The sequence below is a fragment of the Patella vulgata genome, chromosome 1 (genome assembly GCF_932274485.2).
Source record: "Patella vulgata chromosome 1, xgPatVulg1.2, whole genome shotgun sequence".
Lineage (NCBI taxonomy): Eukaryota > Metazoa > Mollusca > Gastropoda > Patellidae > Patella > Patella vulgata.
This window is the reverse complement of record NC_065879.2, coordinates 37,015,531-37,032,946: the sequence shown is the minus strand read 5'-3', so window position 1 is coordinate 37,032,946 and position 17,416 is coordinate 37,015,531. Positions and strand designations below refer to the sequence as shown.

The following is a 17,416-nucleotide window of genomic DNA, read 5'->3' as shown; positions in this document are numbered from 1 at the left end:
TTTTGGAAACGAATAACAATATTTTCACCCACCATGATGGAAGTTTTAGCGGAAAAGGAAGTGTGAGAATCTGTCACGGCTGCGCAAAATGAATATCCGGTAAAGATGTCTACTTTAGCAGATGATAAAATTCTGTCTGAACATAATTCTAATTTTGATGAGGTAATAAGCAATGAAAATGACAAATAGAATTATGACATATATTTATATAGTTACACAACAAATCTAGTTATAAGATTTTTCCAGTGGCAACCCCTTTCGTCTGAAATTATCGTCTTTAAAGGAGCTAAATCGCTAATATTTCATTATTTCATATTGTGACCTACGGCTACGGTACCTAGAAATTGACACAAATGGGTCGCAATGCGGCCAACGGGGCAACGCATATAATAGTGTAATATGAATGTATATAAACTGATTTATATTCAATCGTTTCCGTTTTTACTCTAATTTCAAATCAGTTATATTTGGCGAAATACGCCAGAAGTCTCAATCGAATGGCAATCTACAAATGTCGTACAGTTAAACTGTGTTTTTAACACTACAATTGATACAGGCTATAAGACTCTTTATGCAAGTAGAAATACATGTAGGTTCAAAAGCACAATTGTCAACACATATCATAACAGTTTGTATTGACATAGGTAATTCTATCAAAAATAGTGAAGACTGGACCACTAAAATAGTTACCCAACAGTTTTTCTTTGTGGTAATGCGTTCTACATTTTCAAAGCGATATTTCTTTTATAATGAAATCCGACATGACACCAGCCAGATGAAATCTCGCCAAATACCACGACGAGTTAACCCCGCCCATCGCTTACCTTATAAGGCCGTGTCACTACGCTTGGTAATTACTATCGGAGAATATGGGATCATGACAGATGTTACAGATTTGCCAAATCCAGTTGGCAAGACGCCCATTACATCCGACTTCTGAACAACATAGTCAATAATCAACTTTTGTTCACAGTCTATTATTGTTTGGGGCATTTTTTCCCATGCTAAAGTCATTAGCATATAATTATGGACATGAAGGCAATGGCAAGTGACGTATGATCACGTGAGATGGAGTTGGGCTTTAGACTAGAAATAGGCATCAACTGTCGCTGCACCTTCTCCGAGAATTGCTGATCGTTTGATTGACAGATGATAACCCCACCCACATATTCTCGATTATCAAGTAACATTCTCATTGCCCACGGTACCCTTGATTATCAGTCCTTAATTCGGCAGTCTCTGGGAGTGCATCAATGATTATCGGTAATTGTTAGCTTGGTCAGCCATTTAATGATTTAATTAATAAATGGACTGTTTAAATCCAGGTTATATCCAAGCCATCCGAGGGTCTACAGAGTTGATTTTGGGCTTGTTAATTATGTAAATAAAGGTCTAATTAATAATTTCTATAACATTTGAAGACTTTAGAAAGACTTGCAATAGATTTAGCTCTTAACTAATGTATTTTTAACCAATAGATGTATAGTGATACAAATTGTTTCACTATACTGATGTCTTCCGTCTTGCTCCAGCCACAGTAGTGGATCATTCTAAGGACTTCCTTTTAGCAGGTTTTGTCATGATTTGATGACAAAAAAGTTACTGGCCTATAACTCCCGTAATATCCAATTAAACTGTACTGCTTATAGCTTAAACATACATTATGCAAGAGCTAAATCTGCCTATTGCAGGTCTTTCTTTAGGCCTGAAATGTTATCTAAATTATTAATTAGACATTAATTAACTTATCCAGACCATAATTAATTCTCGACATTATGGCTAGCCTGTGATATTTACTGGATTAGGATTCGAGCTGCTGCTCTACGCTCATTGATGATTAAATAAAGAAATGAATAATCGAGTCTGTGTATTTTATCGTATCGACTTTAGTAATGATGAATGAGGCTAGGCCCAAAATTCAATCGCTAAATTCTCGGTTCAGAGTGAATCAATTTGGCTGAAATTTTCCACAAATTCCCGTTAAATTACCGGTATCAAGTTTTTAACTATTATTATACCGTAGTGAAAACTGCTAGCTCTTTATCTAATCTCCCATAATGTATTTTTAACATAATAAACCAATTCCCACTGAAATAAAGGTGAAACCTTGCCGATGATTTTATAAATCCCTACTGCTATGCAAAATTTCTGTCCATTTTAAAATGGCCACCGAACCAGAATTAGAACACAGACATGATTTCACATCACCTCGAAAATACAGAAAAACTGTTGGGTAAGATAAGATTAAGATTTCAGCAATTCACTGTTCACTATTTGTAGCATAATTACTCATTTCCATGCAAACTGTGATGATATGTGTTGAAAATGTTGAAATTGAACCTAATTTTAATTGTGCAAAGCCTCGAATAGTGTATCAATTGTAGCCACAGACAAGACAGGACACGGGTACAATATGGCAGCTAGTGACTGCTTGATCAGTAGTTGCTTAGCCTACTTATGTGTAGGACTACTTTCACTGTACTGTAGGCCTACTACTGATACTACTTGAATTTACCTTCCAGCTGATATATTTTCCAGTACTAATCTTTTTCGTGTTTGATATATTCAAGGGTATAGAAGAAGTTAATTTAAATCTTGGAGAACTAGATTTAACTTCAGAAGATTTTTTACTTGATGAAGTAGATGGTACGTCTTTTAATTTTATCGCAAGCTTTAGAAATACTTTTGTGAAAAACTCATGCTCATGGAGAGTGTTGAAGGATATCTGTAGTGTTTGATTGAAATGAATTCTTACCAAACACTTTCTTTAATAAAGAGATTGTCAGAAACCCTTTTGGTTTTGGGCATTTTTCGACACCAGATATTGGACATCTCCACCAGTAATTCACTATGCTAAGATATGTAATAATACCCTGCCAAGTTAACAATTTTCAATTATAGGACAAACCAGATTCTGTATTTTCTACCAATTATAGTATGCAGTGATTTGATAGACAATAACTTTGGGACTGGGAAGATGGTCTGTAGTAATAAAACTATAAGAGATAGATGGTTTATGTTATATAGAAATTATATAGAAATGTTTGCTTTAAATGAATTTGAATTTACTTATATAAGTTTAACTTTAAATTTTGATTAATGCTAATCAAAATTTTATAAATTTAGTTTTAACCCCATCATCATATATTTTCTCCTGTTGACGTTATCTTTGTAATTTAATCACAAAAACGGAAGCAAGATGTGTAGACATACAACTTGACCACCTATCAAATTATCTCCCTTCTTAGTAAGCTACAGAAAAGATGAGTTGTGTGGGATTGTAGGGATGAAACTACATGTTGAAACTTTCGAAAGTGTTAAATATTTGATGAAATTATAATAATGTTTCTGTTTTCAGTTCATATTCAACAAAACTTAGAAGATGATATTGTGAAAGAAGCTCTGAAAACGGTATGTATCAGGTTGAGAAATAAAGTAGTTATGTCAAGAGAAATTGAAATAGGGTTTGAAGTTCTTCTATATGAAAACCAATGTGAACACAGGACTTCGGTTTTTCATACCATCTGAATGACTAGACACTGTTTCTTGCCAGGTGCTCTGTCCTGAACCACTGACAAAACTGACAAATAGAAACGGGGGAAACTTTCTGGGACAGCACCGGTGTTGAACCCTGGATCTCGTGATTAGTGAGCCAGTGCTTTAATCACTCAGGTCAAAAGAGAGAGAGATCTTTCTCGAGATAGTTTAAATAATGTGCATCTTAAGAGGCCATTTCAGGACTAACACAATAGAAATTAGGAGTGATTATATGACTCTTACTCTTACCATAATTCTAATCCTGGACAGCTATTAATAGAATTTGGACATGGATATTAATCTGTCTCCAGTGTTTTAGTACATACAAACATTAATATTAATATTACTATTTCCTGTTTATTGTTTGACTATTACAGGGAGTTGATTTACGACAATATTCAAAAGAAATAGAGAAAGATTTACTGCAAGTTGAAAATGCCTCCATCAAAGATTGTATCCTTTAGTTTGAAAATAATTGATAACACTAACATGCCATTAACAATAAGTTTTATCGACAAATGTATTTATTGGTTCTTTAAAAAATTTTGCTTTATAAAAATAAAATGAAAGTGAATCTGTAGCATGGATGTAATAGACATGCAGCATTAACTGCCCAACAAAACCCCAGAACAGTACAGATATTAATTAATATGAAATTCAGTGTACATACTTTATATACATCTTACTGACTTGATTAGAGAGTTTCTGCTTTAACTCGATAAAGCAGTGAAAGAATATGTATTGCATAACTGGGTGTCATTGGTGCCATTCTGTACAGGTTAATTCTTTTGCACTATGCAATATTGAAATGGTTATAATTGCCCTGAACTATTAATTAGATATTAAAGAAAGTCAGAACATTGCCAGTTTACATAAACAGATATCAGCATGTGATACCATATTGGAGGTAAGTCACACTTAATAAAATGTAGTAAAGATGATTCCATATTTGCCCATTACCTACAGTCTGGTATATTATGGACAGTATGATTATCTTCTTTAATGAGATGCATTGAAACCTATTCCCATAAGCCATGCCTTGTTTCTTTCATGGGCCCAAATAAGGTTTACAGTCTTGGTAATTTTGTAGTGTACTTGTATTGGAATCAGTGCAGGATTAAGATGAAGAGAGGCCCTAGGCTATTTCACTTAAGACGTCCCTCCCAGTCCCCAGTCTACAAGATTAGAGGAAGATGAAAATGGGCTTTAAAGACAATAAATCATTTTTTGTTTATATTTTTAGAGAATGGAGCAGATGTTAAATGGTTTTCAAGGTGACCTAAGTAGTATAAGTAATGAAATCCAGACGTTACAAGAACAGTCTATAGCCATGAACATAAAGTTAAAAAACAGACAGGTAACATCAACAAACTCTGTACATCATTTATGTTACACTAGGCAGAATTGTTTGTGTATGGTCTATAAGTTCTTAATTAGACTACAGGGTAACAGCTATTAGCTGCAAAAATGAGTAAGCTGTTTATTATACAGATGTATTAATGATTATATTATAGGCTATCCGTGGAGAATTAAGTCAGTTTGTTGATGAGATGGTTATACCAGAACATATGATCAGGTAGGTACATAGTATATCACTGGTTGCATATCAACTTATTAATGAGGTACCTGTACTGTGTCTGGAATGGAGAAAGATGCATAAAATATATTAGCCTAATCTCCTTTTTGTACATTCCTCTAACATATCTAAATTTAAATTATTAAGTCTAATATTCTGTTTCCCTCCAATCTTTTCTTTGATTTCTTTGTCCTCCCCATCAGTTTTACATGATATGTACTTAGTAAATCTAGAGTCATATAAAGGTATAAAGTAGACAAGACTTGGCTGGTAATTTAATTTATTTATAGATATATTAGATGTGTTATTGTCTTAGAGAGTTTTAGATAAACTGCCTTTTTAAACAGTTGTGCAGGCTGTTCGTCACATGTTCCTGTGTGCTGTCTTCAATGTTTACTATACTACACCATATCCAAACACGTATTGACCAGTACTGTCTCTGATCTTGCCCTTGTATTCAAAAGGCTGCTATTGTAATGTTTGACGTACAGAAATACTATTGTTATTTTATAAAAAAAAAACATCTTAGGTCTGTCATTTTATATTTCCTGGTCCTTGATGACATGATTTTAAATTGATTAATCTCAAAGGAAGATTTCATTTAACTGAATATACTTTTCCTTTTTTTTAACTGAATATCCTTTTCATTTTTTTTCACTGAATATCCTCTCCATTTCTTTTAACTGAATATACTTTCCATTTCTTTTAACTAAATAAATATACTTTCCATTTCTTTTAACTAAATAAATATACTTTCCATTTCTTTTAACTGAATATTCTTTCCATTTTACAGTCATATTCTGCAGACATCAGTCACAGAAAGAGAATTTTTAGAACAACTTCATGAATTAAACCATAAGATCAATTTTGTTAAAGAGCAATCATTCCGTGAAGCTAGATCATGTCAAGATGTAAAAGATATCTTAGAAAAATTAAAAATAAAGGTAATTCATTTAATTTCCTTTATTGCATGGGATATACAGCTACGACCCACCTGTTTATTTTATTGTAAGGCAATTTAAACAATTTGTTAGATGACGCCACAATTTTCGGACCATCTACAGGCTTCAGCAACGCTTTTGGGCCATCAACACCACAGGTGATCGCCCCCGAACTGGTAGACCAAGGGTTACCACAAGGCGACAAGACTGCCATGTTGTGCAACAGCACATGCAGAATCCCTTTATACAGGTATCTGAGACAGCACGTCAGATAGTGGGAACACACGGAAGACCCATCAGTACCGAAACAGTGCGCCGATGTCTCACCATAGAGAACATCCATTTCCGTAGACCTTACCATGGACCAATTCTCACCCCTTACCATCGACGTGAATGTCTACAGTTTGCCCAACAACACCAGAACTGGCGACACAGGCAATGGAGAACTGTTCTGTTCACAGATGAGAGTCGGTATTGCATATCAACTGCAGATGGCAGGACCTGAATATGGCGTCGACGTGGCCAGCGTTATTCTGACCAATGTGTCATGGAACGAGACTCATTGGGAGGTCGAAGCATAATGGTTTGGGGTGGAATCGGTCTGAACCGGAGAGTGGGTCCTGAGGTGTTCCAAAATCTTGGCCCGGGAGAGGAGGCGGCATCACAGTCACAGCAGTGCGCTACATCGATCAAGCTCTCAGACCCCATGTCATACCACATTTCGCACGTCATCGAAAAAACATTTCTCAGCATGACAACGCCCGTGCCCACACTGCCAGAGTTACTTGGGTCTTTCTACAGCGGAACGGTGTCAACATTATGCACTGGCCAGCCCTTAGTCCAAACTTAAACCCAATTGAACATCTTTGGGATGAAATTCAGAGGAGACTTAATAACATTGTACCAAGACCAAAAACGGTCGATGGATTGCGCCAGGCTTTTCTGAGAGTGTGGTTCTTGGTGCCAATTGCCAATGGTGTTCATCAATCTACTGGTCTACTCCATGTACAGATGCTGCGCTGCTGTTATTGACACTTGCGGTGGACACACCAGATACTTATGTATAGACTGTGTACAGACGCTAAACCTTCTTGTAATGTCTTGGAATTGTAATGAATTATTCACTAATGTGTCAACATACTGTTCACAAAAAATTGCTTTGATCCATGTAGTAAGTCGTTTTCTAGAATGATTTGATTAAAGTGCCTCTCTGATTTTGAAATGGTACTGACGTTTTTTTGCTGTTTAGTATATGTTTGTGACAATTCTCAATAGTTTCTGTTGGTATCCAAAATACCATAAAACTACGAAATTCAAGCAATTGTGTCTATAATACACATTATTTCCAATGAAGCCTGCAGGTAAATTAAATGCCAAGGTCACGAAAGCAGATGCAAGTTCAAGGCCAATTCAACGATACATTACGCAATGAATAATATGCAATAAACACATGTATTTCACCTCACTATGACTGTCTGACCATGTGCAAACATTGCTACAACGTATGAAACTCTGCCCATTGGTATTGTAACTGTTAGTTCAACCTGTCAACAGTTTTCAGTTTCAACGCGTATTTGCACCGGAAATATTTTAACTAAAATCTATTAAAATTGCATTTTAAGTTACAATCAATCTTCGTGAAATGCATAAAAATTTTAAAATTTCATTTTGATTTTAGTTAAAATATATTTTAGTGATTTTAACTTAAGTTTTTGTGAAACAGGGCCCAGTTTCATTAGGGTTTTACTGTTTTTTTCCTATTTCAGGCTATTGCTAAGATCCGAGAATTTCTACTACAAAAAATCTACTCTTTCCGTAAACCTATGGCTAATTATCAAATACCTCAGAATACCATGCTAAAATTCAGGTAAATTTACATTGAATTTATGTAATATTGTTAGAGACCTCACTGTAGCATGGTTTGCTATAAGATGGGTAATCTCGATGTGACAGAATACCAATACCAATATACAAAAAAAGCTCACTTGCAACCTGAAAAAAAATGTATGTTAATGTGGAATGAATCATTAAACTTACCTTCTTTTCATTTTTTTCTGACAATTATTTCTATTGTTATTTTCAAATTTTCAACTAGAAACATCAGATTTATCCTATATGTGATTATTTATCTATTTGAATATTTCAGATTTTTCAATGAGTTTTTAATGGGTAATGAGAGACATATAGCTAAAGAGATTAGAGATGAATATATAGACACTATGAGTAAACTATATTATTCTTACTTCAAGAGTTATGCTAGTCGGTTAATGAAACTACAGTTTGAAGAAGTAGCAGCTAAAGATGATCTAATGGGATATGAAGATACAGCCAAGAAAAATATCTTTTTATTGAAGTATTGATATAGGGATGATAAATGTAATTCTGTTTAATACCTTGTTTATCAATTATCAAATTTTGATCAGTAATGTATCTGGAATTACATTGATAGAGTAGTTTAGTGTAGCCACAGGTTTGGCACATGTTCTGTATATCATTGGATATTGGTCAAAGATTGAATGAAAAAAAGTCTTTCTATATACAATGTATGGCAAGAAAAATGCTGGAACAACTTTTGGTCGATTCAGCTTAAACATTAATGTTTTATTTTTTAATTACGTTAATTTCGCATTTAACAAAACACGGTGTTGTCAACTTTAATCATGATCTGGGTTTACACGTGTTTGTTAATAATGAAGAAATATTTTGACCCTATTGTCATTGTTTCCTTAATGATATGTAAGTTTTTTCTCAACCAAGCCAACATTAAAAAATAGATCTACTGTATTTACATTGGGTAATAGAGGTGAAGTTTTATCTAGTGAACTAGAAGCACCAGTTATAGTACCACATGCTGCTCAAAAATCAGATTCTAGGGTGAGAATACACTGTCAAACTTAATTTTTTCATTGTAGAAAATAGTACTGTAGCTATAAGTATTTATCATGCACAAAAAGTATCATAGAGTTTCGGATCGTTGCACATAACTAGGATAAAAACTTGATCCAAGACTTTGAGAAGCTATTCAATAAACACCAAAACCATGTGGCATGTTGCAAGAAATATAGATGGAAATTTAAACATAGAGATGACATATTTTTAAGAACAGTTTAAATTGTATTATCTAACCTATAAAGCAGTTTAAATCATTTTAGTAATATTTCTTTTGAACATCAGCATATTTTACAGTGGATGAAGAACAAAATTCTGAAATGCAAATAAGAAATTAAATTTATTTAGTTGCATCAAGCAATTGGCCAGTGATGAGTCATGAAGTCTAGTGCATGCTGTGCTCTCTTTTTGTATGACTTTGCCTTGTAATGTTGAGTCACTTTCTTTTGTAATTCCATATTTGTCCATCACAACAGCTACTGTGATCCTCAATTTGTCCATTGGCCATTTGTAATCTCATATTTGTCTGTCACAACAAACAATTGAATCCTCAATTTGTCTATCGACCATTTGTACATGTAATTCAATATCTGAGCATAACAACAGTCGATTTAACCCTTAATTTGTCTATTAGCCATCACAACAGAATTTATTCATTAAATCTATAATTTTTGGTGTAAATTATTTCAGACAGACTGGACATCAGTATCTTGTTATACTTTTACATCTGATAGTAACATTACAAGTGTCGATATTCCTACATCTACTACTAATATTGAGCAGACACATTATCAACATAAGGTTTTCTTTTACAGAACTTCCATCATGGGTTTCTCTAAGCTTTTGGTGTACTTTTCTCACTTCTACCCAGATTTTCTTATACAATTACACATTTGTATTCAATGAAAATAATTCTATGACAATTAAAGATATGTTCCTTGAGTAAAATTAGGTCACCTGATCGCTTTGACATTTGATTTTATTAGTAATTGTCCCCTGCCTTTCGAAGAAAGATGGGGACTATTAAAATGGGTACGTCCGTCTGTCTGCCTGTCTGTCGGGGCGTCCGTCCGGCCGTCACACTTTTTGGGACACAATAACTCTCCTTCTAATTGAGCTAGAATGTTCAAACTTGGTGTAGGTGTTTATTAGGTCAATGCCTTGATAGAATTCGAAGGTGAGCATTTTCTGCTTAGGGTGAGCAGAGATAAGCAATTTGATTGGTTGGTGATTCGGGACACGATAACTTTACTTCCAATTAAGTGAGAGTAATGAAACGTGGTGCATAGTTTCATTACATCAATACCTTGACTTTGTTCTATAATGAGCATTCTCTGCTCAGGGTAAGCAGAACGATAAGCAATTTTATTGGCCGAGACTTTTGAACTCAATAGCTCTCCTTCTAATCGAACTAGAATGTTCATACTTGGTGCAGGTGTTTATTAGGCCAATGCCTGGATGGAGTTCGAAGATGTTTGGGGTAAGCAGAGATAAGCAATTTGATTGGTTGATGATTTAGGACATGATAACTTTAGTCCTAAATAAGTGGAGTGAGGACACTTGGTGTATAGTTTTATCACATCAATACCTTGACTAAGTTCGGTAATAAGCATTTTCTTCTCAGGGTAAGCAGAGCGATAAGCAATTTAATTGGTCGAGACTTTGGAACGCAATAACTCTCTTTCTAATTGAGGTAGAATGTTCAAACTTGGTGTAGGCATTCATTAGACGAACACCTTGATGGAGTTCAATGATGAACATTGTCTGCTTACTGTAAGCTTTAGGGCACAATAACTTTGGTTATAATTAAGTGAGAGGGATGAAACTCTGAGTATAGATTCATTATATCGTTACCTTGACTAAGTTCAATGATGAGAATTTTCTGCTTAGGATAAGGAGCAATAAGCAATTTGATTGGTCAAGACTTTGGAATGTAACAACTGTACTTTTAATTGGGGTAGAATGTTTAAACTTGATGTAGATGTTCATTAGGTGAATGTCTTGACTGAGTTCAATGAGTAACATTTCGAGCTAAAGCTAAGCTGAGCTAAGCAATTTCATTGGTTGATGCTTTGGGACAAGATAACTTTGATTCTATCTGATAGAGAGTGATAAAACTTAGTGAAAAAAATAAATGTGCATTTAATTAATATGTGTCATCTATTTATTTTGGGATTTCGGCGGGGGATCGGGGACATCAGCCTCACTGTTGGCTTGTTTTATTTTATTTTTATGTCAGAAGGCTGAGTCATTATCCATTTTCTGGGGTTTTGTTGTTCAGTTATTTCTGCTTAATCTATTAAGATGAAGAATCCTATTGATTTACAACAATTTCGGATAATTACTGCCGGAGTTATGGCCCTTGATCACTTTAAAAAATCTTGTGGATGCTCTAGAGACTGAAATTAAACATACATTATGCAGGCGCTAAATCTGTCAATTGCAGGTCTTTCTTTAGGCCTGAAATGTTATCTAAATTATTAACTAAACTTATCCAGACCATAATCAACTCTCGATGGCATCGCTAGCCTGCGATATTTACTGGATTAAAACCTGATCTGCTGCTTCTGATTAAATCAAAAAATGGATAATCGAGACTATGTTTTTTATTGTACCGACTTTAGTAATGATGATCGAGGCTAGGACCAAATTCAATCGCTATAAATTATAAATACTTGGTTCAGGGTGGATCAATTTGGCTGAAATTTTCAGCAAATTCCCTTTACATTATCTAGTTTTTAACTATTATAGTGAGAACTATCAGCTCTTTATCTAATCTCCCATAATGTATCTTTAATATCCGATTGACTTTAAATTGAAACAAAGTTTTTTTTTGTGCACGAGACAAAGAAGTCTATTGATTTTCAAAAATTTCAGATAACTACTGCCAGAGTTATGGCCTTTGATCACTTTGAAAAATCTTGTGGATGCTATAGAGGTTCATCCAATTCACTTTAAATTTATACAAAGTGTTTACGGTCATGGGACAGAAAAGTCTATTGATAATTACTGCCAGGGTTATGACCCTTGATAACTTGTGGATGTTCTAGAGGCTAAAGTTAATATCTGATAGACTTTAAATTTATACACAGTGTTGACGGTCATGAGTGTATTGATTTTTAACAATTACCTAATCTTGTAAAGTTGATATAAATTTATACACAGTGTTTAAGGTCAGGAGACAAACAATCAAAACAAACTCTAATGATTTCTAATAATTACTTAATGGGTTGTTAATTGTTATCAGATTTTAGTGTGTTGCATATGTTTTCATTACTGACAAAAGAAAAAATATGTAACAACCCTTGTTGACTGCCCAGACTTTTAGCTGCAACCCATCTTTATTTTAAAGTATAATATTTGTATTGACAAGGAAAAATCAAATTAGAGACTCAAATTGACCACCATATCTTCCAGTGTATTATGCACACTATTTTTACTAATTATTTGATTTTCTATAACGGATGCGTCCTGTTAACATTAATGCTCGTACATTAAAATATCTGTAATGTTTTTTTAATGTAATTTGTTACTTGTGTATGTCTGCACTGGGTAAAATTTTTGGTATGGTTGGTTATTTGGTTTTTATTTTACAAGGTTTGAGATTATTTGTCAATTCTGAAATTGCTTCTGGCAAACAAATTGATTTATTATAAGCAATTGCCGTGAATTTGAACTGATAAAGAAGTAAATTATATAAAATACTAAAACATTGTAAAAGTTACAATATAAAAAATTCAATCTTTTGTCAATGTGCAGGATACTGGAGGTTTTCATGAATTGAAAATCATCTGAAGCATTTTTGCATACTGGTCTTAATAAGAATTTAAAAATTGACAAATGATTTTTATGTATAAAGATTGCGTTTTTATCTATTTCAGTACTCGTTTGAAAGTTTATTTCGAAGTCTACATTTTTCCCTAATGGATAATTGTTGTCGAGAGTATTTATTTTTAGTGGATTTTTTTATGGTGTCTGGAACATCAGCTCAGAATCTCTTTGATGCCATTGTAGGGAAAACTTTATCAATGTTTATGGTAAGTAAAGAATAAAAACTATGGGACCTGTTTGTACAGATTATTTTTTAATTATCATCTGCAGACTGTGGAAAATGATAATGTCCTACAATAGGTTAGAAGGACCCTACAGAAGTCCAACCATAGCATAGTGTTTGAGAACTGACACCTGTGCTTTTGTTTCAGTCCTATTTGCCAATCTTGATTGACTGTCAATGAAATTGACACACTGGAGAATTTATCTGTCAGTCATTATCCATATCATTTAATTAGAATTTCAAAGAATTTAACCTACAGACACAATAAATACAGTTAGATTTATTGCTTTAATGTGTACACTTAAAAATATATATAAAAATTGGGATAATGCTAAAGAATTAAATATTCTTTGGAAAAAACATCTTGCTAATGCGATGTAAACAGTATACTGACCACATGCTGGCCTACATAACATTTGTGATCCCACTTCTCGTACATTGTCTACATTGCATCTAACCATGGGATATCATAAAGTTCCTTGTAATTTTAATTAATTCATTTATTTATTTATATATTTTTAGAAACAGATGGAAGATTACACGAATGATTGTTATGATTCTATAGCTATATTTTTATCTATACATATAGTATTTAGATATAGATCTATCATGCAGAAACGTAATGTTAGTGGTTTAGACAGGTTAGGTTTACTTATTATTTTTATACGCCAACATTTTCATGTGGATGTATTATGCCCTCCTTCCGGAAAACCGTTCAAAATTTTCTTCACGAAACTACAAATGCATGTTTATAACCCAAAGATCTTGTTTCTTTTCGATATTATTCGCGCATATTTGACCATAACTTCCTGAATTATGGTCCCTGATTGTACGAAAAATTGCATTTTTAGCCTGTGGTCCCTCAAGAGGTCACATCAATTGTCCGATTTAAAAAACTGTTCGAATATATCACCATTACACCATAATGTAGGTTGAATTTGGACCAAAACTGCCAGACAAAATGGCCGCTCCCCGTATGCAAATAATGTAAACATATGGTATATATCAAGGTTGTGGACAATTTTGATCCGAGTTTGATGAAACTTGAAATACATGTTTATAACCCAAAGACCCTGGTTCATTTCGATATTTGTGCATATCGGATCGTAACTTGCTGAATTATGGCCCTTGATTGCAAGAAAAATCACGTTTTTTTATCTTGTGGTCCCACTAGAGGTCACAATTTTTAACCAATTTCTAAAACTGTCATGATGGTTGAGTTTGAATTTCGTGAAAATCAGACAAAATGGCCGTCCATCGTATGCAAATAGTGTCAAAATATGTCATACCAAGGTTATGGACACTCTAGAAGTCACAATTGTTATCCGCTAATTGCACATATCAGACCGTAACTTCCTGAATTACGGCCCCTGATTGTACGAAAATTTGTGCTTTTTAGCTTGTGGATTCTTTAGAGGTCACAATTTTTATCCGATTTTAAAAACCGTTTAAATATATCACTATTCCACCATAATGAAGGGGAAAATCGAAACGGACTGCCCAACAAACTGGCAGCTCTTTGTACGCAAAATGTGTAAAAGTATGTAATACGAAGGTTGTGAACCCTCTAGAGGTTACAATTTTTATCCGATTTTGATGAAACTTAAAATATATCTTTTTATCCAAAAGATCTCAGTCCCTTTCAATATTTGCACATAATTTCAGACTTTCTGGATTATGGTCCCTGATTGTACGAAAAATCGCTTTTGTTTTTAGCTTGTTCTCTATCCATCTCTCGCAAAATGTTGGCGTATCTTGCCTGGCAGCCATTGGTTAACTATTATAGTGAGAACCGCCAGCTCTTTATCTAATCTCTCATAATTCCCCTTTAATATATGATTCTGTTAGCAGATTATCCTCTGGAAGAGAATCCTTGGACACATTGATTGTGTATTTTTAAACCCATTTTTGATACACAGTTTACTTATTTATTTTTCATGTATTTTCTAAAGATATTGGGATGCTATATTGAATACTTTATGGCCAAGGTTTGAATATATAATTAACTTGAATATACAGAGTGTACGAGATTGTGATCCTCAAAAATTAGGACAAATAGATGTTAGACCTCATTATGTAAGTTGTCATTTTTAAGTGATATTTGTAAATTTTCTTACATTAAATTTGTCTGCATTTAATAGTTTTAGTATAATTTGGTATCTAGTATGTAGCAACGTTTTCTAGACATGATTGATTCATGTCACGTTTCACTCATTTGGACTACTATCACAGTTAACCATTTCTGTAATTATGTATGTGCTTGGCATATACTGAAGAATGGCTATACGTAAAATGTGTTTAATGTGACATTAACTAGCACCAAGCCTGTAGATATTTTAACAGAATTTATATGAATCTTTTCACAAAATAAATTTTATAGAACTTGTGTAAAACAGATGTCATAAAACCATGATACATTGAAATAGCATTGACATATTTTGATGATATTAATTATTAAAAGAGAAAGTTGTATGACTGTTTCTATAACAAACTTTGAAAGATGCAACACATTGAAACATATTGATTGTTGACGAATCAAATTACTGTTAACTTTTAAGGTAGTAGGAACAGGTTTACGACTGTTGAAATCATGCAACATTGAGTCACACCAACTATTTCAAATATGATATTTTTCGATTGCCACTAGATTTGTCATTTGCAGAAGAAAATATATTTGCTTATTCATCTTAAAGGATATAGCTTAAAAAATGATATTTATAATGTTATAATAAATAACTGAAGATTTATTTCATTAATTACAGATAACCCGCAGATACGCTGAATTTTCTGCCGCTATTGTTGGTATTAACCAGTCTTTCCCTAATGAGCATGTTGATAAAATATTGGGACAACTACAAGGAGAAGTAGAAAACTTTATATTAAAAATGGCAGCTGAATTCCCTCAAAGAAAAGAACAGTTAATATTCCTCATCAATAATTATGACATGATGTTGGGTGTTCTCATGGTACTTATATTGAATTGTATTGAATTATCTTCAGGCAGTTCTAAATGACTTGTTTTTGTCCTTCTACACTTGTCAGATTATTTTTTTTTTGTTCCCCGCCTCGCGATAAGCAATTTGATTGGTCGAGACTTTGGAACACAATAATTCTCACTCTAATTGAGCTAGAATGTTCACACTTGGTGTAGTTGTTTATTAGGTGAGAGCTATGCAATTTCATTGGTCGATGCTTTAGGTCAGTGGTTCTCAACCAGCACACAGGTGTGCCGCGAGATCTTCCTAAGTGTATAGTTGATAATCTGTTTGATTGATACTTTTGTTTGCGATAAATTAATATGTGTCATCTATTTATTTTCGGATTTTGGCGGGGGACATCAGCCTCACTGTTGGCTTGTTCAAATTTGCAGGGATGGTTTCTTTGGTCATAGGGTAAAACACTATTCAGATTCGAAACTTATCTCACCATTTATATTAAAACTAATGAAAGGAGAAATTTCTCGATGGAATGTTTTGAAGCTCAATGGGATTGTTCATTAGGGTATATAAGGAAAAACCTTGTAGAATTTCAAAATTTAGCACACATACACATAACTTTGCTGCTGACGTGAGAACCAAACTGTACTTTTTGCCCATGTTAGTATTCAAATTTAGGATATTCTAGTGTTAATTATTGCCATCTCTTTCTTTGAAATCAGGAAAGAACAGCAGAAGATTCTAGAGAATCAGAAGTATTCAAAGATTTATTAAATGGTAGAACACAGGAATATATAGAAGAGATTTTATCACCTCATTTTGGTGGAATGATTTCATTTGTTAAAGATTGCGAGGTTGTATTGGAACGAGGTCAAGGTGAAAATCTCAAACGTGAAGAAAGTAAGTTCCCTCTTTTTTTATCAAGATTTGTATATATTCTTATCTGAAGAGAATGTGCAATAAATACTACCGGTGTTATCATTTGATTGAGACTTACCACATATTTTGCTGAACATAACTGATTTGAAATTAGATTAAAAATAGAACCGATTGAATGTAAATCAGTTTATATATATTCATATTACATTATTATATGCGTTGCGAGTTGCGACCAATTTGTGTCAATTTCAAGGTCCCAAATATTAGCGATTTAGCTCCCTTAATTATGCATGTTAAAGCAGAAATCCAACATACATGTATATTTCAGTGAATAACTTTGGTTAATACTTTGTGGTAAAAATATAATTCAAATCTATTCTATATTTAGTTATGGCCATTTGATGTCTTTGACAAAAAATATCTTAATGATTCTGCTATTTTTTCTGTGCAAGACAGCTCATTCTTCATAAAAATTGTTTCATGCTCTCATTTTTATACGCCCACATTTTCATGTGGACGTATTATGCCGTCGCCCCTGTCCGTCCGTCCACAATTTGTTTGTGGACACTCTAGAGGTCACAATTCTTATCTGATTTTGACGAAA

The 17,416-nt window shown here is 33.6% G+C and overlaps 1 protein-coding gene across 1 annotated transcript; it reads left to right on the top strand.

Moving 5' to 3' along the window:
* The first annotated feature begins 95 nt into the window (after positions 1-95).
* Positions 96-16,011, top strand: LOC126810044 (vacuolar protein sorting-associated protein 52 homolog). Its single transcript, XM_050534981.2, has 15 exons — positions 96-162; positions 2,571-2,646; positions 3,359-3,411; positions 3,915-3,990; positions 4,377-4,444; positions 4,781-4,894; positions 5,052-5,113; positions 5,907-6,057; positions 7,821-7,921; positions 8,201-8,391; positions 8,795-8,928; positions 12,825-12,980; positions 13,520-13,638; positions 14,950-15,073; positions 15,760-16,011. The coding sequence occupies exons 1-15, from the start codon at positions 106-108 to the stop codon at positions 16,009-16,011; spliced, it is 1,734 nt and encodes a 577-aa protein (XP_050390938.2). The 5' UTR covers positions 96-105.
* Positions 16,012-17,416: the final 1,405 nt, after the last annotated feature.

Bases quoted from the DNA above. Each gene is read 5' to 3' on its own strand.
- LOC126810044 (XM_050534981.2), top strand. From the start codon at position 106: ATGTCTACTTTAGCAGATGATAAAATTCTGTCTGAACATAATTCTAAT. The intron at 3,991-4,376 runs GTATCCTTTAGT...ACTATTAATTAG, and splicing joins AAATGCCTCCATCAAAGATT to ATATTAAAGAAAGTCAGAAC. The intron at 4,895-5,051 runs GTAACATCAACA...ATTATATTATAG, and splicing joins TAAAGTTAAAAAACAGACAG to GCTATCCGTGGAGAATTAAG.